This window comes from Pogoniulus pusillus, chromosome 9 (genome assembly GCF_015220805.1).
Source record: "Pogoniulus pusillus isolate bPogPus1 chromosome 9, bPogPus1.pri, whole genome shotgun sequence".
NCBI lineage: Eukaryota > Metazoa > Chordata > Aves > Piciformes > Lybiidae > Pogoniulus > Pogoniulus pusillus.
The window spans coordinates 19,635,188-19,662,944 of NC_087272.1; the positions used below are offsets into that span (position 1 = coordinate 19,635,188).

Here is a 27,757-nt window from a genome sequence, read left to right on the forward strand (position 1 = left end):
GCCAAGGAACACATCTGCCCCAGAGCAGGATGAGCTTGGTATGGGCAAAAGCCCAGGCCTTACCCCACTCCTGTAGCTCCTGCCTGACACTTCCCTGTAGCCCTGCCATGACCAGAGCTTAGAAAGTGGTCAGGGTGAGTAGCAGAGGCCTAGCCCCTATTTGGAGTCTGTCCAAATGCAAAAAGGTTCATTTCTATGCCTTCTCCTCAAAAAGCTCGAAGATACTGAGAAAGATATGCAGAGCAATAAAAACAGGTGTGGGTGTACATGCACACCCCCTCCACCTCCATTTGTGTACGCATGCAACAGCTATGGCTTGAAGGGCAGGAGATGTGCATGTTTTACACATGGCAACCAGCACTGTGCTTTCCAGCTGCCATGTTCAACTGACGTCAATCCTGCTGGTGGTTAATGCAAGTTTTACCTTAAGCAGTCACAAAGAAAAGGAGGAGGGTTGGAGCGATGTCCTCAAAATACAGTGACGTTCTGCTGTACAATGTAACCTACATCTCTGTGTTGGAGAGAAACAGGAGTAGCAAGGAAAGTCTGAGTTCAACGGAAAAACATTACCCAGGAAAGAGAATAAAATTAAAGTTTCAAAATGAGTGCACAGCTATCCTTGTTATATACAGTTTCAGGCTAATTTCAAGCACCAAAAGTGTGCTGCAAGAATTTCAGCGTAACAGCCCACTGGAGCAGCTCTATATGAGCTTAGAAATGACAGAATTCACACTTTTTCTTAGTTGCATTTATTGTGCATGAACGTCACAGCCTCATTTCACCACTTTTCATAGAAATTACACAAATTGACATATGAATTCACATCAAAACCTGAGCTCTAAAAAATAAAACAACAAAAAAAAAAAACCAACTCATTTTTATTCCTCACATGTATACTATAAAATCCTGGCTGCATTTTCAAGAAACAACAGTTAAGGAGCTCAGTCTAGTGCAAACAGCAACCCTCCCAAATTTACTGTTTTCCTTTTAATGAGAGAATCTGTTTGTTGCACGGTAGTTTAGTTATTGCCAAAGTTGTGACCTAGGACCAAAATAGGATGCATTTATTTTCTTTTGTTTTTCTTATATTCAACTACATGACCACTCCTTAAAAGAGCTTTCTTGCCCATTCTGACTAGCAATTACCCTGTCCCTACAGAGGTATTTGCTTCTAAAGTAACAAAGCAATACTCAGAATAGAACAGTTCTTTCATCAGCCTTTCCAATAAATAGAACCAAAATTTCTATTTCTCTAACTTCTAAAAGACCTTTCTATCTTTTGCTGATTTTCACCTCCCCACACACATCAATTCAGCTTATGATTCAAGATGCTGACACTTTCTGAAGAGTCAAAGAACAAGGAAGCAGGTAACTGATGCATCTGTTACAGGATCTTCAAACCCTTTCACAGCACAAGTTAGTTACTAGGCTAATGAAAAGAGGTTTCTCTCAAGTATATTTACATTTAGTTCAGTCAGCAGAGCAGGAATCTCATTATTAGCTGACACAGACTCTTAATAATGGGAAAGTAATGAACTCTGAAGATCCCTCTTACATGTTTTAAAGCCAGAATCTAGAACAACTGCTAAATTGACTCTTATGACATTGTTTTGTACCACATACTTATATATGAGATTTCCCATTCTAAGGAACACACTGCTTTTGTTTTTAAATCCTAAATTGAATGCTGAATTTTCCCACCATCACAGGCAACAGTTTGATTTCTTTTCTTGACCAAAACAGTAAAGGAGGCTGCTCCAGAAAGCAAGTGTATAGGATTACTCTAGTACACCATCTCTAATACTGGAAGTATTGGGATCGAGTGACAGAACCCATATCTAGTTTTAGCTTTTGCATTATGAACTGACAAGACAGCCTTTGCAAAGTTGGACTTTTGCAGAGAACAAATTTGTATTATAGGAATACAAAATACTTTGGTAGTTTCAGCATAAACATTACAGCAGTAGAAAATAATTGCAATGATTGAACAAAGTTAACCCATTATCTCAGGTTCAACTTTAACTTATGACAAATTAAAAATCCTTGAAGCTCCAGAACTTCTCAGAACTGAAGATTTGTTAAGAGCTAGTGTCCAGTTGCAACAGGTTTATAGCGTATACAGCACTTGTCCTTCCATCTTAACTTTCACCTCAAAACAGAAATGATGATTGAAGTGTCATCTCTATGAATCAGGCTGGATATTACATTACCTCGTGTTCCCTCCAGAGCTCTAGTAGCAGTTCTCCAAATGCTGTTAAGCTTTGATTTGCTGAGATGTTAGTGCCAATAGTCTTTTGCTGAGCAGTGCATTGTGTCGCTGAAGATACTCTATTACATCCCCTTGCTTCTCAACTATCTCTTCTAAACTTGAACTTTCCCTTAAAATAACAAAAGTCAATACAGGTTTCAATAAATGACAGCATCTTTCTAACACATGAAATGTCACAGTTAATAAACAAGCTTCTTCCTTCAGCTTTACTTCTGTTTCTCTCAACTAACTTTTGAAGAAGGAAGCAAGCTACAATACTTTTATGTTTAACCTCCATTTTACATGAGAAGACAGGAAAAGGAAAGAAAAAAATGGGCTAAGCTTCATACCATATATACATAATCAAGCAACATACTTCCTGCTAGACAGTTACAGAAAACTTGTAGTAGTATGTAGTTCTTACTGTTCAACCTAGTAGAGTTGCACTAAGAAATTCATAACACCTTTTCCAAATACATTAAAAAGCTTATTTGAAGCAGGCATGGTATTTTTATTCAGCTGCAGGGATCATAAGCTGTTTAACACAAATCTCTTGATAAACCTGCAGTAGTATCCACAATATAGTGATATTATCTGTCACAATACCATAACAGCATTAGTAACAAACAGTTGTGCTATTTCAGACCTATAACCTCACGTACAGCTAGCCTCCCACTTAAAATTATCTCTGTTCTTCAGAAGTCCTTTATTTTAACAAGGATAGTAACACTGCAGCATTCAGTAAAGCCAAGTTAAGTGAGAAAAATCTATAAAAGCGTTACATTTTGTCAAATCTAGAATTAGGAACTTTTAAAAGAATACAGCAAGAACAAGTACCAGTGCCTGAACATACTCCAGTCTTTCCTTACAGAGGATTTGACTATCTGCCTTAGTACAGGTGTGAGCATCCTGGAGCTTTGAAAGCTGCTCCTCAGCCTTGTGGCATTTTCTGGAGGAACACTGCCCTTTTGCTAGTTCTTATAAAATGCTGAGAAGGAGCAGGAAAAAAGCTTAGGCCCAAATTAAAAAAAAAAAAATTGTAATTGAACTGGGAAGAAAAAAAAAGTTTTGTAGACAAAGTTTGTAACCTTAACAAGTAATCACAACTTGCTTAAAGCATCAGAAGAGGTCCTGATCAGTAGCTTAAGTTGTAGAGGTTATAATATTCAAAACACATTTTTCTTATCAGGGTCAATTGAAGGGCTGACAGGATTCACTCTTGAATAGACTTTAACTCTCAAGGGAAAGAGGGTCGGAGCTGTACAGAACTGAATTAAAATAACCGTTTTACGATCAGTTCTCACAGGAAGTTTGTGCTCTTTAATTGAAAATAATCAGAGTCTTTTCCTCAGCTGGTCATTGTTCCAGACTCATTCCTTGACCATTTGAGCATTTCTCAGGGGAGAAGCTGAACAAGAAAGGAATGAGGTCCACTATGCGCTCACCATGGTGTTCGTATCAATATGGAAGTCAGACATTGTATCGACATTCAAGAGAACTCTACATTTTTCCTGTATCCTGGACATCTACTTCCAAGGTCCATGAAAGCATGTGCATGTTGCATTTGTGACACCAGGGGAAGTGTGAAAGCATTAGTCATCTCCGCACTTCAACTTGTTACTAAGGCACACAAGTTGTACTATGAAATTCCCACACAAAAAAGTAATTGTGGAAATCCACCCCAGTTTGGATGGTAGATTTTGCTAAGTTGTATCAGACTCATTTCAGCAAATGGAAGATGCTCATGTAGTCTGACGACTCACAAATGACAAAAGCAGTAAGTTTCAATGCTTAAGAGGTTAATAATGTTGGACAGCTTCTCTGTGTCACGGAGAACTGCCTTACCTCTTAAGTGCCCCACCTTGCCTCTAAAGTTCCTTCCCAAACTGGAACTATAGTCCAAGTCCCTTGCCATAATCTCATGTTCAACTGCTGGCACAGAACAAAGCTGCTAAGTTTTCTTCTTTTTTTGATCTATGAGTTGCCACAATATATTTCCTTCCTTGAAAGAACTAGCTGAAGAAGCTAGGCTTCTGCAGGCATAGTTTAAGTAAAAGTAGAAGACACCAGTATCCTTCTCAAACTCCCATATAAAGTCAACTAAACCAGATTAAACACAGTTATTTATAGCATGTTAGAAATTCATACAACCAGCCATAAATAGCCAAATCACTTCTGCTCTCATCTGTGAGGATTTCTGTATCTAACAAATCACCATTACTATGCAGAAAGTACAAGACTGCACTGCTTCTCACCTATGCATGTAAAATGGCAGCCTTATGCCTTTTGCTTCAGTATTATTCTCACCTCTGATTTGTTGCCAGATTTAAGATTATATGTAAACTTACAGAAAAGTACAGCAATTACATTAGTCAGTGTAACATATATACCATGGTTGAACATAGCACAATTAATACTGAAAATGTTACCTGAATCCAATTTCTGAGGTAATGTGACTAGGGTAGGCATACATCTTTTCTTCTTCAATTATGTCAGGTCTTGGCTTTGCACGATTGAAGTTGCTTATTTTCACTGAAACAAAGTTCTATAAAAATTAGTTAAGAAGCAATCACAAAAAAAGCTTCATCAGGAGGGTCCAAGTTAAAAACGAAGTCTGTAACAAATATTTGTAAGATTGCCTTACAATAGTGGACATAACAAAGAGACAATCCAGGAAGTGAAGAAGGAAAAAATGTTCATTTCCAGAATGGTTTTGATTTTAAGTTAATGATTTGGTGAGGCTTTGGGTCTTTTATTGTTTGGTTATGGGTTTTTTTGTTCCTTCCACCTTCAGCCTCGTTGCTTAAAAGACCACAGAGAAGACCTGAATGAAGAAGCTTGAATCTACTGTCTAACATCTGCAAAATTTTATCTGTCACCTAAGAGAGGGCAAAACCTTAGTCACCTTTGAGAGGGTACTGAAATTCAGGCCACAAATTAAGCAACATGCCATAGGAAATGTTATTAGAAATTTTGATACTGGCAAGTAGCAGCTTATCTGCCTGCTCTAAAACTAGGGCAGACTTGCCAGAATGGCTCTGTGATCAGCTTCACATTGTAAACCTAATAATGCCAGCTATCACAGCCAGAAGTCATTTCCCAACACCCCTGAATCAAGTTTAAGACTAAATTTAATAGCTGTGGAATGGGGATGGGTGGAAGTGGGAGAAGCTGTAGGTATCCCCTGCATTATTTCTGGAAGGAAGCTGAAAATCCTCAAAGCCATTCAAAATCAGACCCTGATTCAGGGAATACAGCAAGAGATCCACAGTATGTGTTTGGGACTCTGCAGCTAGAGCTGCCTGTGATGCCATACATCTAATGCCATCAAAAACATAACAGACCAGCTCCATCAGAAATCCACACTACTGCAGCAGAGAAAGGCTATCCTTAGAAGTCATGAATATGATGGGGTTTATTGCAGGCCACATTGCTAAAACAATGCTAAGACCTTTCAGAGGTTAACTATAAGTCAAGCTCAAAGGTTAGTTATTTCTATTTATTCTACAAATAAATCCACAAAGGAATGAATGTGGAATTCCCAACATGCGTTGTTTGTGGGAATGTTAAGTCTTTTATTCAAGTGATATTAGAAATATGTAAGGAAGTCATGAAATACATACATTTAGTAAACCTCTTGACTCCTGTCTTACCAATAAGAAACTTACAATAGTAGTCTCACATTTACAGCTAACTATTCTACTTCATTCCATGCACATTTGCCTCACTTGAGCAAATTTTCTATGTCCAGTCTGAATCCCTCGCATCCTACCATAAGCATCTACTGCTCAACAGAGATACAAGTTTTAAGAAAGGCAGCAGTACTCCACAGAGAATTGGGCATCATACAATTCATTAAATAGCTCCAAGCAAGAAGGAATACCTAGACTTAAAACCATGTATTCCATGCCACCACTTTAATTTGTGAGGCAGTAATATTTAAATGAAAGTCAGTTAAATACATGAACCTTCTAGAGATCAAGCATTTATGTCTCATCCTAGTAGCCAGAAATAATCATTCCACTATGGGGAAAAAAGAAAAAGTGTGAACAGTGCTACCTTCCCTCCAAAATGTAAAAGCAATATATTAACACAAGAAAGGAGTTGCTAGTGTAAAATGACCTTAATCTCTCTATTGTTTTTCAGCTACACTAGCTGATACTATCTGACCAGTAAGTGGTATCTGCTAAGTGCTTGCCCAGCAGAGGGGCATTCCAACTCGGAGCAGACGACGGTCCTTAAAACTGTCCTACTGCAGAAGCTCTGTGCTTGCATCCAGTCATATAATCTGCTGTTTGAGAGGAAAAAAATATCTAAGTGTTTCTATTGCTACACATTCTCAGGCTATTTTTCAAAGGACGGCCAAATACATCTGTTTTGCATCATTAGAGCTTTAGTTAGATGCTGAAAATGTTAAGAAATATACAAGAGACGTATGCATGCAGTCTCTTAGCTTACTTCAACATGTACTGGGGCAGAAAACAAGTTATACTGCTCACTGGAAAAGGCAGTGATTTGAGGTCTTCCTCATCTTGAGGCACATGCTAAGTTACACAACAATTAACCCTAGTTTTGTACACCAGGCTTTAGAGAATGAAGCTTAGACTCATGTTTTGGGGCTGCTGAGAAAAAAAGAGGACAGCTCTTGCCAAAAGGAACTGACTTGCTCCTTCCTAGCAATGCAGCTCGGCCTCCTTCACTTCGGTTTCAGGACTCACCAGACCCTTCTTCAAGTCCTTCAGCTGGAAAGCAAAACACTGCAGACCACTACTCCTTAGTATAAGTTAGTTAACTAGCCTAGTACAAACCAGGAAACAAAACCCTTCTGGTGACAAATAACCAGGAAGAGTTTGAGAGCTTTTATGGATTCTTACTACATAGAGGGTCAACTTCCTTGCAGTTGCTTACTCTTTACTGCCAGGGTAAGAAACACACAATGTAGCTTTTAGCTCTGAGGGGCCTCAGGGTAAGAAAGAGCATTTCATTGAAGGTCCTGATGTTCTATTAGAGTTTGCCATTTATCTCGTATTTCTCCGACTTTCCCAGGAAAGCAAATATGCATATGCAGAGGGACGATCTTCAGCATTCTTGGAATAGTTCTCTAGGGCTGCCATGCTTTCCTTCCCTCATCATTGCCTTGATTTCTCCAGAGAATAGTTAGTATACTTGAGCCATGCCAGTCCATTCAGGGGCAAGCCCAGCAAGACTACAGCATTCAGGCCCCTGCACAGCTTTAAGATGACAGTTTAGAAAATCAACGTTTTCTTCTCCAAAAAGAAATGGCATCCCAATTCTTAATTAGGAAATCACAGAAGTCAGATTAACACAAATACTGACCACCACAGAAATGGGTTTTGCTCTTAAATTTTAAGCATCATGTAGTCCTGAAACAAAGTATTTCCACTGTCCAACCCTCTTAATTGATCAGAGGTTAGTAAGAAACCATAAAGTTTGCCTATTTGTTTTGGTTCCCCCACCCCACCTTCCAGAGAAATCGAGGCTGCATCTCAGCAGCAGCATCTCAGAAGCAATACTATAAACTTTCTAACTACAAAGCAGAAACTACATGTAATTGAAACAGACATGAGATTTCTTATGTTTTCTCTGGCCAACAAAAATAGCTGCCTTTTTTAGTGTCTTGTACATTTTCAGTGGGTTTCTTTGGGACTTTTTTCTCATTTGTTTGTTTTTGGGTTTTTACTTTGTTGTTTATTTGGGGTATTTGTTGGTTTCTTTCTTTGTTTTTTTTTTTTTTTAAACAGAAATATTTTCATAAACCCCAACAGTTTTAAGATCAGATAAACTATTTGTTCAAGCATTATTCATCAACATTTTAGATAGCTCTGCAATAGTTTTATGGAAGGAGGTTTATCAAGTCTTGGTTAAGTTACACCGAACCTAAAAACAGATAACCTTACAAGCCAACAATGACAGTACAAAGCAATACCTCTCAGTGAAGCAGTATCTTATTTTAGTATTAGCAGATTCAAAAAGCCATGATTAAAAAAACAAAATACAAGTCCTCCAAAAAAAAACCTGCAACCATGAAACAAAACATTCATTCAAGGGAATCTGCTAAACACACAAGTCTGTTCATAGGACAGTTGTGCAACAATTACACGTTTATTGCCACTTTACTGGATTAACAGCTTTGTGATATCAGTAGCTTTCATTTAGCAGCACTTGGGGGCCAAATCAAGCCTGACGACCTTCCCATTTGCTTTGGATTTGTCTTAGTTTGCCTTCTACAAGCACAGAATCATTCTGTATTTATAGCTGCAGGGTACCCCAAGCAAGCTACTGTGAGGGCAAACAAAACAGCTGAGTAGCAGCAGCTGTTAAGCCTCTCTCAAAAAGGCAAAAAAATTGCGTCTCACCTGTGTAAATCACTAAGCATGTCAGGGAGCTAATCAGCTCCAGGCCGAGGACTCCCAGGATAAGATACAGGTATACTTTACTGCGATCAGGAAAAGAATGCTGCACTGACAGAATCAAAAGCAGGGCTGCATTACCTAGAAAACAAATATTATAGTTTGCAATGTAACAATTGTATATAACAGCTGCTAAAAATACATGTACTCTCTCATCCCCTGTATATGCATTAGGCTACAACATTTCAGCAATAACTTTCCATTTGATACCATGCTTGCCTCTTCAGACTACTTCCATAACACAGGTGATGCAAACTTACAGCTGCTGTTTGAAGTTCCAATTCAATATTTGATTGTAATGATCAAAAAATAAGAGTTTTCTTACAGAGTCTTCTGACATAATAGAAGAAATACATTAGGAATACTTAATATACATTGTAGCTTAAACAGTTTTGTGTCTTGTTGCTGCTACTCATCCCAAAACTGATTGGAGATTATTATTTCTTTCAACTTCTAGTTAAAGTCACTTCAGTGAATTCAAAATGAGAGCACTTTCCTTCAAATTGTGGATAAGGTTAGGCTAGCAGTGCAAGAAATCTAACTTCCTTCCAAAGGACGATGCTTCCATAGGCTTCCAGCTGCCTACAGAACATCGCAGTACATGAGGTTACTAAAAATTTAACTGAAATGAGTACAATTAGTCAAGGAGAGCAAGTGCTGAGTTACAAACTTAATAAGCATTCTTGATTCATTACACAGTCTTCTCCGACGGAGCGTGAAATGTTCTTTTATTCCCTGGAGAAATGTTATAACCAGTGTCTGGATATTAAGACCATTAATGTGGCTAGGTTAACTGTACAGCCCTTTCACACTACATTAGACAAAAGAACAGGCAGGAGGGAAGTAATACCAGCAGTGATTAACGTGGCTGGGAGTTTGCAGTAATGGAACTAATCACCTTCTGAGCTACACATGATTGAAAATCTACAGCACAAAAATCGATTGTACCTGAACGTTTACATATGCCTAGAGTTCTGGCAGGGGGAGACGTGGGCTCCATCTAAAACTAACAACAGTAGTCACTATTCTAGATTACTTAAATCTGCCATAGCCTGATTTTTGTCACTGCGTTCTAAACACATTGCTATCTTCAGAGCGCCATCTAGTGGCCAGAGCCTGAAGTTCTGCACATTCAAGCTGCCTAGTGACTCGGTGCAAAAAAGCTAGGGTTTTATACAAAGTGCAACCATCTAACTTACCAACTCTGGCGAAAAAAAAAAACATTCTAGTTATTCAGAAGATTTACTGAAGAAAAGTAGGACTATGAGAGGCAAAAATACCGTGAAAGCCACTACTGTTCCATTTTCCACCTCTATTTTTGAGTGAAAAATCCCTACATCAGATGGGACTTGTTTAAAGCAACTTGTAGCAGAAAAGCTACAGCAGTACCAACATTTCTTTCAGCTTCAGTGATGTTAGCTTAGAACGCATAGAGTTAAATCACTCCCCTGCTCCACTCTTTGTTCACAAAGTATAAAAATGCAGTTAGAAGTAGAGCTGAATGTTACACATAGCTCTACTGAAGATCAGAAAATTGATTATTTTACTGATTTCAGATAGCTCTTGAACAAGAGGCAATTCATCAGTTTTCTGTTTGAATTGCCAAGCCTATAAAGACTAGCATACTTCCTGGAAGGACCAACAGTTTTGCCACATACCCAACTAGACAAAGAAGTATACAAATAAAGATCACTAGCAGCCAAACACAGACCTTGTTGGGGGAACATTTAGTGGCTGAATACTACATGTGAATGTCTGATGTGTTACTTGACATCGCAGTCGTAGGCATTTTCCCCCACTACAAAGAGTCCATCTCAACATGCATCTGGCAGGCTGGAAAGGTCAATCAAAAGGTCCTTCTGACTAAACTAAATACCATTTACAAATGCTCACAGGTAAGTTTTCAAATGTTTGCAAGAAACATTTATATAAAACCATTTAATCTTTTATGATGCCATAGCTTAAAGTTTTAGAAGAAAAACCCCAGGAAAAGAAGTTCACTTCACCTGTGGAGTGTATCAGCAGTGGAAGCCTTTTTAGATGTGTTGTTGATCGGTATATTGAGAAGTAACCTCTGCTTCTGACTTTACTGTGGTGGTGCTGGATGTATCGTTCAAAAAAAACATGCAGAATCCACAGAATTACTTTTGCAGTGATTATGACAGTCTGCACTTTAAGTGGGTGAGTATAGTTTCCAGGGCACTTATCCTGATTTGGATTGGGGTAAGAACAAAACATAGCTGCTAAAAATGCTAGAACAACAAAAGCAACCTGGAAGAGAAAGGGAGAGGAAAACTTAGTCATCATTTAACCTTTTTTGTCAATTAAAAAGAGACAGGCTTCTGCAATTTAATTCACTATGCACTGATTTCCAAATTGACTTCACTAGAAATGAGATGACACATGAAATATTAGATACTACAGCCACGACAGGCAATCTGGGGAAAATACTGATGATTGAAATTGCTAAGATTGTCTTCCATGAGAACAACTGATCTCCAGCAGAAGGTAACTAAGAATCTTTAATCTCCTCAGAATTTCCTCTAAATCAATTTCATTGTCACCCAAGTCTCCACTTTATAGTGAATTTGTCCTATTTCTGGACTCTCTAAGTTTTTTCACTTTAAAGAGGCATGTGATTTTATATATTCTCAAGGAAATCACATCTTTTTAGACTCATTCAATTACATTTGCTACTGCTCAGCAGGACAGCTTCATATCTTATTGGTACAGCCCACATTTCTTTAAATTGACATTTCATAAGTGAAGAATCAGTCCTTTACTATACCATACCCATTGAAGATAATTTTCAGGTTATGACACTAGGAAAAAAAGAGAGTTATTAACACTAGATAAGCCTCTTTGACAGTTGGCAATCATTCGTTAGCATATTTATTCTCAGACTTCTTCCCTCCACTCAGAATTCATGTCAAAATAACTACACAATAGTCTGTGAGGTTGTACATACACTTCTCCTTTTGGACTTGTGCTATTATGCCATAGTCTTTGATGTCTTTCAGACATTTCTCCACATTTGCAGCATGAGCAGCAAGTATCTGCAATCTTTTGGCCACTTAGAGGGCAGAGTTTCAAGTGCACATTATCTATGATATCTATACTCACAGGGCTTTTTAAATCTTTATATCAAGTTTTGAAAATACTCTAATTTCTTCTTCACTGAAAAAAACTGTACTTTCTCATTGTGGTTCATTCTACAAAATAAAGACTTAAAACTGAACTGAAAACAGAAGTAACTCCCATCAGTACAGAAGTCAAGGCATAGCTTATACATAACAAAACCACAAGCAAACAAAGTACATCAAAACATCTATTTGCCTCAAGTCTGCAGAAGTCTAACACCTCTAATACACTGAAATGAATACAAAGTGTACTACATTCTGCATCTCATAATTGGCAGAAACAAATCAGAACCAAAGTGGAAGGAAGTGTCTGATTTTCATTTGCTCTCTTTGTTTCTACATTCAGTTCTATCAGTAACTGGGAACCCACTGTCTCCTCCTCGCTCTCTTGAACTCATTCTTCCTATTTTTTGCCAATTCTCAAGCAATTTTCTTCACAGAAATTAAGACCCACTTAATTACTGTTGATATGAACTGCCCTCAGCTTGCTCTGATTGTGAATAATCTGCAAATTTGGGATGGTAGAAGGGAAAATAATTTTCACACAACCATCAACACTCTAGACACTATGTAGCATGGAGTAGGAAAAAAAGATCATGTCTTGTATTACCCATAACACTATTATTTCAAATAAATACCAAATTATCTTGAGATGGGTTATGTAGCTAGATTAAGAAGTTAAATAAGAGGGACATTTATCAACAGGACATTTGTTTAATCCTTTAGCCTCCTTTTCTTATAAAGATAAGAATAATCCAGCTAACCCATACTTTACTTGGTCTACTCACTGGTTGGTTTGTCATTTTAAAACACTAATATCTACTCCCTGCAGGTGTTAGGAATGCATTTCTGTACAGAAAAGAGCTATACTGAACTGATGCAAATGGGGATGACTTGGTATTCCAACTCTACTGATCTACTACAAGAGGAAACAAATAGCTAGCTTTAAGAGTGGCATTTATTAAAGATGTTTTCTTACATTTTAGGGCAGTCCAACAATAGGTGCTTCAGCACAGTACAGATTTTTATATACAAAAAGCTATTCTTATAAAGAGTAGTAATAACTTCAGTTTTGTGCCTATGAATACATAGAGGGACTTAAGGAAAGACAAGGTTAATATAAAAGGAATTGTTTCTATCCTGTACACTTTACACTGCTCTCACTGTCTGTTCTCATCGGAGCCAGAAGCCTAAAGAGAAGCAAGGCTCGGCAAAAGAAAAAAACACTCAAAACCCCAGCCCCACCACACTCCAGAATGTCCTACCCACACACTCCAGAACTGTATGTAACTAGAAGCCAAACCAAAGCAGTTATTTGCTACCCAATTCTATTTCTTGGCACAGGATGGTTGAGAATACTCCAAGTTACATACAAATTACTTCAGAGGTGTATTACAACCCTACTACATAATAGCATAATGGCTTAACTTCTCCAGGACACTTGTCCCTTTAGCAGGCTGTGCATCAGAAGCCAACCTGATGTCTCCACATTCCACAAGGTTTGTGCATGTGTGCAGAAGCAGAGGTGAAGGTTTTCCCCATCCGTCTTTTCGACAAGAGAGACGGCACCATTTCATGTGACAGTTATAAAACCAACATAAAAGGATACTTCTCCATTTTGCTTTAAGGACTAAGTGGCCACTGCAGCAGGTTCAGCAATAACAGCAAGATTTTTTTCCTGGAAAAGTGTGTGTTGACAGAGGCCTCACAAGTTTTTCTTTCTTTACCACCCCACGCTTCCCTCCATTTCAAGAGAAAGGAAGTAGTGGAGACAGCAGATGAAGCAGTTTCCCAGGATCTGAGTGACTGACGTTCAGGTACACCACTTAAGGTAGTAGATAGCAAGGCCCCAAGGGTAGGTGAGAGAATATTACTGCTATACTACCACTAGCAGTGTGTCTGCATTTGTAATGCAGTCCTCAGGTGCCATCCTAAAGGGACAGCACCAGCGTTCTTCTGATAAGGGGTAGAAATAAGGCTGGATACATAGTCCCTTTCAAAAACATTTTTATTCAGTAGAACAACAGAAGTCTCTGTTGACAGACAGAGGGACATTTCTTAGTATTACTAAGAGACCTACAAAAACATTTACTTCTAAAATGAGAAAACTAAGGCTTGTTGTTTGAATAACTTTGTGCAGCTGCCCAAAGTTAGAATAAACAGCTGCTAAAATAGCTAACAACATATATATATGTGTGCTGTGCACCCACTGGCTTTAGATACATACCATCTTCAGGTCAATGACAGTGGCATTATAGAACCAATCAGGTTGGAAAAGACCCTTAAAATCATCACATCCAATTGCTTGCCTAACACTAACACCACTAAGCCATGTTCCTAAGTGCCATGCAAGTACTATTTCAGTTAAATCTTAGGATCAGAGCTCTTCGCCCTGTCTCCTTCGCGTTTGGTTTCCACATGCTCACAGGCAACAATAAGCCTCTTCATCTTATAAAAGATTCCTGCCTAGCAGGGAGTGTATCTCTCTGCTTCCATGTACAGCTTCAAAAAGGCCTTCATACTATTAGGAATGAGATCTCTCCTTTATCAGTGCTTTTTCACCCTTAACCTCTTGAACTCAATCAGAGCACAAAGTAGCATTTGGATTCTCTCCTCCATCCATGCAACTGCCCTGAAGCTAATCCAACTTTACTTGCTTCATTACTGTACAAAATACCTTAAATCTTCTATCTGAAATTAAGTTCACCTTCCAGAAGACATGGCATCAAAATTACCTTAGCCCTCAATACCCAGTATAAGCACTTCTATAGCAGCAATATTAAAGTACATTTTGAATAGCACAGAAGAACTACTATTTAAAAGGCTTTTCTTCCTAACAAGATGTGTAGTAGCATGTTAGCACTGACAAACCATGACAATGTGGCAAGCATCACATGGCATATATTTTATCACAATTTATTGGCAAGTAGGACTTCACTGGCTTGGAATAACAGTGTATGCTAATCTATGAAGAACTGAAACCATGTGAGCAATAAGAACTCAGAAGAGAGACAGCAAATTCTCAAAAGGAAATCATGGTTCTTAAACTTACATGTATTAGCAATAGAAAGTTGGCAAGGAGAACTGCTGGGATAGCATGAAATCTTGGCCTCAATTGGGAATGCAGTGTATGAGAAGAAAGAAGTGGTGCATCCAGCAGAGGATCATCTTCCAAACTCTGTGTTATTTCCAAGGAACCCTGCAGCAGAAAGGGAGGACAAAGAATAGTAACAGGTAAGCTCCAGAAGCAAAGTACAAAGTCACAGCAATTTCCTGTTAGCAAATCAGACTTTGGGGAGTGTGTGGGGGGAAACCTAAAGTAATACCTTGAGACCAGCTTTTAAACTCCAGGTAAATTCTCATCACATCTTTGTGTGATAACTTAGACTCTGCAGAATCCTACACTAATCTACCTGCCACCATCACAATGAGTCTTTATGAACTTTAGTCTTTAAAATGTATTACATACATTTGAACATCACTCTTAAGAGACACAAGTATTAGTATGTTTTTGTGACAAGTTGGGAAAAGTGACAAAGTCCCTCTCCACATACTTCATCTGGGTACTGCAAAAATCCTTGTTATTCTTACTTTTATCCAACTACAGTTGGAGAGAAGAAAGATGCAGTACACCAGTAACAGTTTCAAGTGATTCAATGTAAATGCTGACATATCAAAACATCTGCAACCGCACTTCAACCTGAACCTAGATAGGAAAGAAGCAGCAGTTCAGAGGGAAGAAGATGTTACCAAGTGCTCTGCTCTCACTGAAGAGCATGCAGTCCTTACTTATGCTGGTCTTTGACGCCACATTCAGCTCAGATCTTCTGGCTACTCAAGTTCCCAGAACTATATTACAGTTTTATCTTTTCCTCGAAAAAAACCTAAGTACAGGTAGAAGGGAAAAACATTTCCTTCTGGACACAGAATTACAGAACTTGCCTTAGTGCTGTGCACCTTTCAGGCCAGGATGCAGTCATTCAACATACTGTAAGCTGAATGTACAGAGCCACTATAAATGCTTGAAGTGCTTGGGCTTCCCTTTTAGCATACAGTTTCAAGAGATAAAAAAAAACCCTTAAGATTCCCAATCAAGTTCTACCTGCTCTTCTGAGTGATAATAACTACAGTCCAGAACAAAAACAGCAGACCACACTCCAGAAATCTGACTGTTCAGAGAGTCATGCCAGGGTTCACCAGTATATTTACTGTTTCTAAATATCTTACCGTGGTAGAAAGCAGCATAACCTCAAGACAAATCATTAGGGTGGGAGGCTAACAAGAGCCTTCAGCCTGTTACCTTGAAGAATGCTGAGGACACACAAGAACTCTTTAAGTCTTACAGAGATGGACCACGAGACTCAAGTAATGAGGTATCGGCACATGCAGAGCTTACTGATAGATTGGTGGCATGGCAGAGGCTGGAAATGGTCAGACTGCAAGAGTGAAAGCAAATAGATGAACTCTCTCCCTGAAATGCTTATATATCAATGCATAGAACATGGGGAATAAGCAAGAGGAGCTGGAGATCTGCATTAGGCTGAATAACTACGATATAATCGCCATCACTGAGACATGGTGGGACAGCTCCCACGACTGGAATGTTGTTATGGATGTACTGTTCAGGAAGGATGGACCAGCAAGACAAGGTGGGAGAGTTGCTCTCTATGTGTGAGAACAACTGAAATCTGCTGAGTTCTATCCAAGGGGAGTGGAATAACAGGTTGAAAGCTTGTGGGTAAGAATTAAGGGATGTGGGAAAGGAGATTAAATTGTTGTAGGCATCTAATATAGACCACCAAACCAAGAGGAAGATGTTGATGAGGCCTTCTACAGACAACTGGAGGTAGCCTCTAGAGCTAACTCATTGGTACTCATGGGTGACTTCAATCACCCTGATATTTGCTGGAAAGATCACGCAGCCAGACACAGCCAGTTCAAAAGGCTCTAGCAGTGTATCAATGATAACTTCTTGATGCAGGTAGTGGAGGAATCAACAAGAGGTACACTGCTGGACCTTGTATTAACTAAGAGGGACTGGTTGAGGACATTAAGGTTAGGAACAGCCTTGGGGACAGTGATCATGGCATGGTGGAGTTCAGTATTCTACAGCGTAGAACCAGAGCAACAAGTAGAATTACAACTCTGGAGTTCTGCAGAGCTAACTTTGTGCTCTTCAGGGACATGCTTGCAGAAATCCCATGGGCTAAGGCTCTAGAGGGTGAAGAGCCCAAGAACGTTGGTTAATTTTTAAAGCTCACTTCCTCCAAGCCCAAGCTAGGTGTGTTCCCATGAGTAAAAAATCAGGTAGATGTGCTAGGAGACCTGCGTGGCTGAGCAAGGAGCTCCTGGAGGAAACCTCAGGGAAAAAGGAAAATTACAATTCAAAGAAGGGATCTGTCACTTGGGAGAACTAGGAAACATAGGAAAGCAACAAGAAAGGCCAAAGCCCTCTTGGAACTGAAGCTGGCAAAGGAAGTAAAACAGAACAAGTAAGGTTTCAAATACATCAGTAGAAAAAGGAAGCACAGGGAAGGTGTGAGGCCACTGCTGAATGAGGAGGCAGCCTTGATAACTGAGGATGCAGAGAAGGCAGAGTTGCTGAATGCTGCCTTTGCTTCAGTCTTTACACCTAAGACTGAACTCCCCTATGTACTCCAGTCCCTGGATGGAGGAGAGGAAGCCTGGAGGAAGGAATGCTCCCCTCTGGTCAGTGCAGACTGGGTTAGGGATCAGTTGCGCAAATTGAACATTCACAAGTCCATGGGCCCTGATGGGATGCACCCAAGGGTGCTGAGAGAACTGGCTGAGGTTATTGCTCTGCCACTCTCCATCATTTTGGCCAAATCATGGCAGACAGGAGAGGTGCCTGAGGACTGGAGACGAGACAATGTCACTCCAGTCTTCGAAAAGGGAAAGAAAGAGGTTCCAGGGAACTATAGACCAGTCAGACTCACCCCTATCCCTGGAAAAATGATGGAGCAGTTCCTCCTGGTTGGCATCTCAAGGCACTTGGAAGAGAAGAAGGTTATCAGGAATAGTCAGTATGGATTTACCAAGAAGCAGTCATGCTTGACTAACCTGATAGCATTCTATAATGACATAACTCAGTGGGTAGATTCAGGGACCCCATTCAGTGGATGTAGTCTACCTTGACCTTAGCAAGGTCCCATGATATTCTAGTGAGCAAGCTCAGAAAGTGTGGGATGAAAGAGCAGACAGTGAGGTGAATTAGCAACTGGTTACAAGATAGAGTTCAAAGAATAGCAACCAGTGGCACTAGGTTCAGCTGGAGAGCTGTAAATAGTGGATTCCCACAGGAATGAGTGCTGGGTCTGGTGCTGTTCAACATCTTCATTCATGACACTGATGAAGGGACACAGTGTCACCTCAGCAAGTTTGATGATGACACCAAACTAGGAGGCTTGGCTGATACAGCTGAAGGCTGTGCGGCCATCCAGAGAGACCTGGACAGACTGGAGAGCTGGGCACAGAGGAACCAAATGAGGTTCAACAAGGACAAGTGCAGAGTCCTGCACCTCGGAAGGAACAATAAACTGCACCAGTACAGGCTGGAAGGTGATCTGCTGTGGAGAGGGACCTGGGACAAGTTAACCATGGCACAGTAATGTGCCCTTGTGGCCAAGAAGACCAATGGGATCCTGGCGTGTATTAAGGTGTCCAACAGATCAAGGGAGGTTCTCCTTCCCCTCTACTCTGCTCTGCTGAGACTTCATCTTGAATACTGCATTCAGTTTTGGGCTCCCCAGTTTAAGAGGGACAGGGATCTGCTGGAGAGGGTCCAGCAGAGGGCTACAAGGATGATTAGGGGACTGGAGGGGATGCCTTATGAGGAAGGGCTGAGGGACCTGAGACTTTTTAGTCTGGAGAAGATTGAGAGGGTATTTAATAAATGTTTATAAACATCTGAGGCTGGTCAGAAAGCAGGGGACAGGCTCTTCTCACTTGCTCCCTGTGATAGGACAAGAAGCAATGGGTGTAAGTTGCAGCACAAGAGATTCCACCTCAACACAAGGGGGAACTTCTTTGCTGTAAGGGACAGAGAGCACTGGAACAGGCTCCCAGAGAGCTTGTGGAGTGTCCTTCTCTGGAGACTTTCAAGGCCTGCCTGGATGCATTCCTCTGTGATCTATGCTAGATTGTGTGGTCCTGCTCTGGCAGGGGAGTTGGATTCAATGATCTCCTCAGATCCCTTCCAACCCCTAACATCCTGTGAAAAATGAGGCACACTGTTCTTCTAAACACTAGCACAAGAAGAAACACACCCAACCACAGAGGGATGTGAGCAGACCTCCCTCATCTATTTGACCTTTTAATTAGCCTAGTCTTTGACTGCAAACAACCCTTCCTGAAATACTTTGTCTTCCCTGTGAAATTAAGTTCAGCCCCTTGAACTTAAAACAAGAGGTCCTTTTACTGTAGACCTAAAGGCTTATAAATGGCACTCCCATGATGTGTGTACACACACACACACATATAAAAGAGTACAAAGATGATCCCTAACCCTCAGCCCCCACTTTCAGGAGGCAGGTACAATTTTAAGCTCTATAGTAAGTATGCAGGACTGACACTCCAGTAGTCCTTATGTCTTATGCTTTCCTATCATTGAATTAACAGCAAAGTTAACAGATCATACCACTCATAAAGACAGAACCCCCTTTTGGGACAATATTCTTTGTCTTACAGGAACAGGTGAGCCCAGCACTTCTGCAATATCACGACAGATCAGCACACTTCTTCACAGACACTTTATCAGGACATGTCTGACCATGTTACTAAGTCCAAGACCAGCTACAACCCATCTTTGCAACCCAAAATACAGCTAGTATTAGGAAACGTTGGATGACATAATCTCCCCGAGTAGATTTTATCACAAGCAACGTGGGGAGGAAGGGAATTCAACTAAGAGAGATATTCAGTCTGATTATCCGTGAATCTGACATCAGAAACATCTAGAAGGTGTCCTAATTTGATCCAATACAGTTTTCACTTAATTCAGATGAACCAAACCCATATCAAAATCGAAAATGCCTTAAAAAACCGGGCGGGGCTTCTGTCAGGCACTGATGTCACCACAAGCACAGGTTACAGCTTGAGCCGCTCGGCTCCCCGATCCATTCCCCACATGGGAGCACCTCCGCAGCAGCCCAGCAGCAGGAGGGCAGGCAGGCACGGGCAGAGCCGCGGCCGGCAAGCTCTGTCCACGCAGCTTCCAGCGGGAATCACCCAAACAAACAGTAAAAGGCCGTGGCCACGGCGCACAGCGCATAAACAAAACATTACACTTACACGGCCTGTCTTTCCGAAAAACAACCCAGGAGAACGAAACAGGCGACACGAACTGACTTGTTTAAATTAACGATCTCCACAAAACCAACCCCGTACCTAAGTTACGTGGGGCACTTGCAGCACGGCAGGCGGCACACGGGGCGTCGGCCCAAACACCGGCCCCGACGGCCTCCTCCCTTCCGAAACGGCCATTTACGAGACGCCTCGGCCCACTGCTTTCCCCCCGGAAGAAGCCTGCGGCGCTTTACACGAAAAACATGAGACAGAAGGGGAAGAAAGAGCCGGAATGGAAAGTGAGGCACTGTTCCAGCAGTGCTCACAGTTAAGGGTCGCCAGGCATCACCCACTCCAGGGCGCCACTGCCCCGGGCCCGCTCCGGCCAGCCGCGCAGTCCCGCACTCACGTTTTCCAGGTCCTGTCGCCGCCTCCCTGCCGTCAGCGCCATCTCCTCTTCCCGCCTCCGCTGCCCCGGGTGTATTCAATCACCGTCCCCACCACCGGCTGGCCAGGCACAAACCCCGCTGCCCCGCCCCGCCATCAGCCCCTTCGGCCGCTATTGGGCCCGTGCCGCAACGCAGCGCAGCGCCGGCCCCGGGGCGGGGCTGCAGCCGACGAGCCGAGGCAGCCCCGCGGAGGCCTTACCGGGCGGCGGGCAGCGACTGCCAACCACCGTCCCGCAACTGCTGCCCTGCAACTGCTGCCCCGCAACTGCTGCCCCGTCCCGCTCACGCAAGTCGGGACCCGGCGCAGCTCAGGCTGTGTTACTTTCCTAAGGGGGTGAGGGCTTCCTATCGTAAGTGAAGACCAGGTTCGTGATCACCTGAAGAACCTGAAGGTGTTAAGTCCGTGGTACCCGATGGGATACACCCACGGGTGCTGAAGGAACGGGCAGATGAGGTTGCTAAAGCCCTCTCTATTCTGTTCCAGAAGCCGTGGCAGTCTGGTGAAGTCCCTCCTGACTGGAGAAAGGGAAACATATCCCCCGTTTCCAAAAAAGGGTAGGAAGGAGGACCAGGGGGAATGGAGCGAAGCTGGAGATGGGTAGGTTCCAGCTGGACGTGAGGAGGAAGTTCTTCAGCATGAGAGTGGTGAGAGCCTGGAATGGGTTGCCCAGGGAGGTGGCTGAGGCCCCGTCCCTGGAGGTGTTTAGGGCCAGGCTGGATGGGGCTGTGGGCAGCCTGATCTAGGGTAGCGTGTCCTTGCCCGTGGTAGGAGGGTTGGTGTGGTCCCTTCCAACCCTGCCTGATTCTATGATTCTATTCTGTGATTCTTCCCAGCTTGCAGAGCGGCTGGTTGGGCCTGGGATCTGTAAGCCTGCAGTGGACTCGGCAGCCCGGGACTAAATTTAAGATGGGAACTAGTAAAAGCAGTACCTCGTCTGTCCCTGCATGGTGTGTGGCTCAAGTAGTATCACAGGATGCCTAGCTGAAAGTGTGGGGATAAAAGCACTGCAGTATTGCTTTCAGCTTCCTGCGCAGAATATTTTCCCAACGATTTGTCTTGATTCCTTTTAGAAGAAAAGGAAATCTCATAATTTCTGGTGGATTGCAGGATCACAGGATGTTAGGGGTTGGAAGGGACCCTAAATGATCATCGAGTCCAACCCCCTTGCCAGAGCAGGATCATACAATCTATCTCAAGTCACAACAGAACGCATCCAGACAGGCCCGGAAAGTCTCCAGGGGAGAAGACTCCACAAACTCTTTGGGGAGCCCATTCCAGTGCTCTGTCCCTTCCATGAACATGCCTAGTTGCCCCTTCAAGACCATCGAAAGCTTTAGTATGAACAAGGCACTTCACAAGTTGTCAAAGATATTTCTCACCCCGTTGCATATTTTAGCGTTTCTGACTTTTTTCTAGCCACATCCTTTCTGAAATGAGGATAGGAGTAACACAGTGTTCAGGCATGTGCATAGTATGAGATTACAAAGCAACATATTTATTACCTATTTTGTGATCTGTTCATTCACTAGTGTTTCTTAACCTTTTATTTGCTCTATCTTAGAATCCCTGAACTTAGAGCTGATGTGAGGACACTGACAAGAATTGTAGCTGTCACAAGGGCTTGAAAGTAAGACAGTATCATCTTCAGGTTGGAATTGTTCTTCATGTACTACTTAAGAGAAGCCAGGACTGCCACTCTGAAGAGTTGGTGTGGCACTATCTCTCTTGAAAGAGCACACAAGTGCCAAGAGGTGAAAGCTGGTTTTGAGATACAGGCTTCTTCAGATAGTCCCAAGGTTTTTGGCTGTTACTGTGCCTTCTTTTGGGTATCTTTTTGTAGAAAAACACCCAACTGAAACTTCCCACCAAGAACATAGCATTCATTTGTTCTTATATGAAATGGATATACTTATTTAACAAATTGAGTTGCTCTCTTAAATGAAGAACAAACCTTAAACTTCTTTTCAGTAAGGTTAAGCCCAGCTCCCTTAGAAGGAGCCTGCTCAATTCCAGTTTCTCAGCCCAAGTATTTTTTTTAACTCTTATGGTGTTTCCTCTTTTTTAATTCTTTACAGTAACACAAATCCTTCAGTCAGCTGCCAGAGGGCAAAAGTTTTTCTGTGAGTAGAACGAGGCCACAATTTACTGGTTGCTCTTCAGGTGCCATGGTCTAGCCTTGAGCTCTGTGGTAACAGGTTGGATTTGATGATCTATGAGGTCTCTTCCAACTTTGGTGGTGGTGGTGATACTGTGATACTGTAATTGGACTTTTAGTTTTCTAAGGTGTTCTGCCTTACCAAATAGCTTGGCAGGTGTGGCCTACATCTACACTTATCTAATAGCCATCAAATACAAGGGTGGTTCAGTAGTTCAGTCTGAAACTTAATGGCAGAGTTTTTACAAGGATGCTTTGTGACTGCCATAACTTACCATTTCTTTGTGAAACTATACAACTTACCTGCATAAAGCCTTCATCTGAAGTTTCAACCAGATTAAAAAGCATGAGGTCTTTACCTTTTATTTGTTTTGCAAGGAGCAACAGTATCTGTGTTCTGGTTAATGTGTCTGTTCTGGAGTGACCAGAAATGCTAGGGTGCAGTGTGTTGTACCTAGTCTCACAGCTAACAACAGTGTCAGCCACAATGACTAGAATAAATTTTAAAACTATAAATGAATTGATTAAAAATACTTGTTAGCAATTTATTTTTTAAAAAATAGCATTAATATTTTGAAGAAACAAACAAAACCACTCCAACAACTCACAACAAAAGAAGAATTTTATGAAAAGTAGTCTCATATTGTCATGTCTTGATTAGCTGCTTTCATTTATGATCAAATAAAATTCCGGACTGCACATTTATTTATCTTGTTTCCCCACATTTTGTTTGGTTGTTTACATGTCAGCTTAGGAATGCACAAATTACTGCAAAACACAGCACACTGTATATTTACAAAACACTTCTATCCAATGGCTTGCATACATATATGCAGTAGGCATGATATATGTGATTAGACAAGTGCTTCAGATAAAATCAACTAACTAAATTATTCTACGTATAATTTCAGAATCCTAATGTCCCATGACATTTACATTTATTAGCACTCATTTGAATATGTAGAATTTTACATATAATTGTAAATATTATTTCTACTGAATGGAAAATTAAGTGTACTCAATGGGTTACTGAAGACCACACTTGTGGAAAAATTGCAAGTTTAAATAGTTGAAGTGCATATTTACTGTACACAACATCAGTAAGCATTCTATAAATACATGACTGCCAATTTCAACTGATTTACCTAAAATATGTATCTAATCTTTATAGCAGTAGTTTACTCATGTTCTTACTAGATCACCCAATCTGTGTTTTTGTTTTGGTATACTGTTTTAATTACTAGATTCACAGATAATTTTTATAGTGGTAGGTTTTAAAGATGTAAATAAGGTTTTAAAGAGAAAAGACTCTCTTCTGCTCAATTCCTGTTCTGTCTTCTGGCAAATTTTGCAGACATTTTCATTTTAGTGCACATGACTTGCAAGGGTGATCCAGTGCTGGGGAATCCAGATTAGGATATGGCCTGTTCTTAAATTACTTCCTTTGCAAATTCATCAGTATCAACTGAAATATCCAATAAAAATTAGGTACAAAGGTGTAGTATGGCCCAACAATGCCAGGCTATGATGTCCTTATTTGCTGGATACACTTAAGGAAAGTTACCATAGATTAGATACCTAGGATTAAATCCTATACTTAGGCATAATATTTTCTGTATCAGTAATAATTAGAGTATTTGGAGATAAACTTTCACAATTGAATCCTCACAAAGAGGCCTAATATCTATTTTTCTTCCTCTCAGTTTTATTTAAAATTTGGCATGAATGGAATCAGGACTGGGCTCACAACCTTTTCCACATTCAACTATAAGGTGTAATTATTATTACTGTGTCTTAATCATACTGCAGGAACAATTACTACTTAAACTGTATTCAGGTCTTTGTAAAGAATAGTCTCCGCTCTTAGAATACAGAGTTGTTACAGATCCCAGAAGACTGAAAATATGAATGAGAAGCAAAAAAGTAAAAGCAAGAGTAAAAACAATTTTATTTGTATGAATTTGAGTAACAGTCCTGACAGTCATGCTGGAGAATGTGTAGTCTATAGTCTGTCTAAAATTATAGATGCCTCACAGGTACTTTTTTTTTCAAATTTCAAGCTTCTGTAAGTTTTTAAAATCCTATCAAGATTTAAAAAACAGTTCACTGCTAAATATATTTAAAGGAACATTTCTCTCCATGTGTACTTCCACATTTTCGCATCATACAGGTGTAAGCTTTTTCTGGTGAACACCATGAGGCTGTTGATACATGGTAATGATGTAATCAGAAACTGCCACTTGCTGTGAAGCTTTGGCTTCATAAGTAAAATTCCCATTACAAATTGTATGGCTGGTAAATGTGAGCTATTGAAAAGAGAAGAGCATAACACTAGTATTAGAAAAAAATCTCTTTCCCACCAAATTTGAATGCTGGAGGCTTGTGTGGTCATTGGTTAATTCAGCTGATCTATTAGTACAAGTCATTTAGCAAAATGTCCCATGGTCAAGTCCAGATATAGGTTTGATGGAACCACATAGATAAAAGTTAACACAGATGTTGAGAGACCACTTGGACTGCTTAATGCAGATGAGATGAAGGACATAAAGAAACAGGCAATGGAAGAACTGTGAACATCAGAATGGACACTCCTGCTTGCTTTCTTAATTTTACTGAATTTACTGTCTTCTAATTCTTCAGAATCACAGTTCTGTTTATACTGAATTGTAAAGCCATCACAATATGAGAAATATTTACTTAGAATCATAGAATCACTCATGTTTGAAGAGACCTGAAAGATCATCCAGTCCAACCTAGCACCCAGCCCTATACAATCAACTAGACCATGGCACTAAGTACCTCAGCCAGTCTTCTTTTGAATACCTCCAGGGATGGTGACTCCACCACCTCCCTGAGCAGCCCATTCCAATGGCAAATCACTCTCTCTGGGAAGAGCTTCCTCCTAACATCCAGCCTATAGCTCCCTCAGCACAACTTGAGACTGTGTCCCCTTGTTCTGTTGCTGGTTACCTGGGAGAAGAGACCAACTCCCACCTGGCGACAGTCTCCCTTCAGGTAGTTGTAGACTTGAACTATGTCAAGGGACATGCAGAACTGTTTCTGAAAATATTTGGGTTCAGATTACATAGAGTGATTTTCTTGGAAAAAGGGGAATGTTTAAAGTAATTTACTTTAAAAAAAAATTGATGAAATCAAAAGTTGAAATTTCAAAGAAAAATTAGGGGGGGGTTTCCCTTACAGTTCTTTTTCCATTTTCTAACTATTTGGGGCTGAAAATCATAAAATTAACTTGATAAGAATTATCTTACACAATACTGTCATCCTGACAAAATAGCATAGTGAATATTTTCAATTCTGAGGATACTTTTTTCCTCAGTATATTAGTCTAGGTCACAATGTTCATTTGCAAAGAAAAGCTGGTGAGAGACTTTTCCTGATAGCAGTGAAAACTGTACTCCAGGAACACCATAGTAAACTACTCATTGTGTGAGTAGAATCATAGAATCATAGAATCAACCAGGTTGGAAGAGACCTCCAAGATCATCCAGTCCAACCTATCACCCAGCCCTAACCAATCAACTAGACCATGGCACTAAGTGCCTCATCCAGGCTTTTCTTGAAGACCCCCAAGGACGGTGCCTCCACCACCTCCCTGGGCAGCCCATTCCAATGGGAAATCACTCTCTCTGTGAAGAACTTCTTCCTAATATCCAGCCTATACCTACCCTGGCACAACTTGAGACTGTGTCCCCTTGTTCTATTGCTGGTTGCCTGGGAGAAGAGGCCACCCCCCACCTGGCTACAATGCCCCTTCAGGCAGTTGTAGACAGTAATAAGATCACCCCTGAGCCTCCTCTTCTCCAGGCTAAACAGGCCCAGCTCCCTCAACCTTTCCTCATAGGATTTGTGCTCCAGGCCCCTCACCAGTTTCGTTGCCCTTCTCTGGACATGCTCCAGCACCTCAACATCTTTCTTGAATTGAGGGGCCCAGAACTGGGCACAGTACTCAAGGTAAGCTCTCTATATGCATGACTAGATGCAAACTGTCGAGTTGAACCGTTCTTTTGCTGCAGGCAAATGACAGATAACCAAGACCTATGAAAATGTTTCTCTGTGTGCTTGTGCATTCAGCAAGCACTAGATGGCACTGTATCTACTGGTTAAATGCAATTTTAGTTAATGAGTTGTACCCCTTTGCTTTCCAAAGCCTGTGTATTCGTTTATTGACTTGGTTTGACTGTTTAGAGTGGAGAATATGATGGAGAGGAACTAGATGAATTTTGATAGACTTACATCTGATATAGTACTACACGGTTATTATCTATGAAGAAAATTACTTTTGCTTAATGTTTTGACAAGTTAAACATATAGGCTCATAGATCCATAAAATGGTTTGGCTTGAAGGGAGCTTAGAGATCATCTAATCCGAACCTCCCTGTCATGTGCAGGGACGCCTTCAGAGGATCACAGAATGTTCCACTAGGTCAGGCTGCTCAAGGCCCCATCCAACCTGGCCTTGAACACCTCCAGGGAGAGGACTGTTCCGGAGTACTCCAAATTCCTTTCTTCTTCCCCTGCCCCCGAGGGTTTGAATGGGGAGGAAAGGGCATGAAAACTGTTTTACCCCCCACACCCTGCAGGCTTGAAGGGGGAAGAGCAGGAGGTGCCTTTCTGCAGGTGTGCTGACCCGTGTGGGAGCCTGCGCTGGAGTCGGGCTGGAGGTTGGCTGGGTTTTCGTGCCCAGTGTAGGATGGCAAATGGACACTTTGTCTAGAAAAGGATATATAGAGCAAGAGAGAAGGTGCAAGGGGGTTCCCACCTTGAAAGAGTTCCCACCTGGACAGGGCTCCCGACAGGACAGGTTCTCATTTTGGATTGTCCCTGCTTTTGGACAGTCCCTACCTTTTCACACTGTTCTCGGTTTTACATCCTCCCTGCCTTTGGACGGTTCTCCCCACTTTTGCCCATTCTGTGCAAACTTGCAAGCTTGGCAAGTATCCTGGAAGACTCCACAGGATTTTAAGGAGGTACTGCTTAAGTATCAGACCCCTGCCGAACAAGTGAAAGA

The 27,757-nt window shown here is 41.2% G+C and overlaps 1 protein-coding gene across 1 annotated transcript; it reads right to left on the reverse strand.

Annotated features, from left to right (window-relative positions):
• Positions 1-733: 733 nt before the first annotated feature.
• Positions 734-20,641, reverse strand: TMEM192 (transmembrane protein 192). Its single transcript, XM_064148770.1, has 6 exons — positions 20,533-20,641; positions 14,872-15,018; positions 10,686-10,950; positions 8,626-8,760; positions 4,678-4,780; positions 734-2,378 (listed from the first exon to the last, which is right to left on the reverse strand). Exons 1-6 carry the CDS (start codon positions 20,572-20,574, stop codon positions 2,255-2,257), a joined length of 816 nt encoding a protein of 271 aa, XP_064004840.1. The 5' UTR covers positions 20,575-20,641; the 3' UTR covers positions 734-2,254.
• Positions 20,642-27,757: the final 7,116 nt, after the last annotated feature.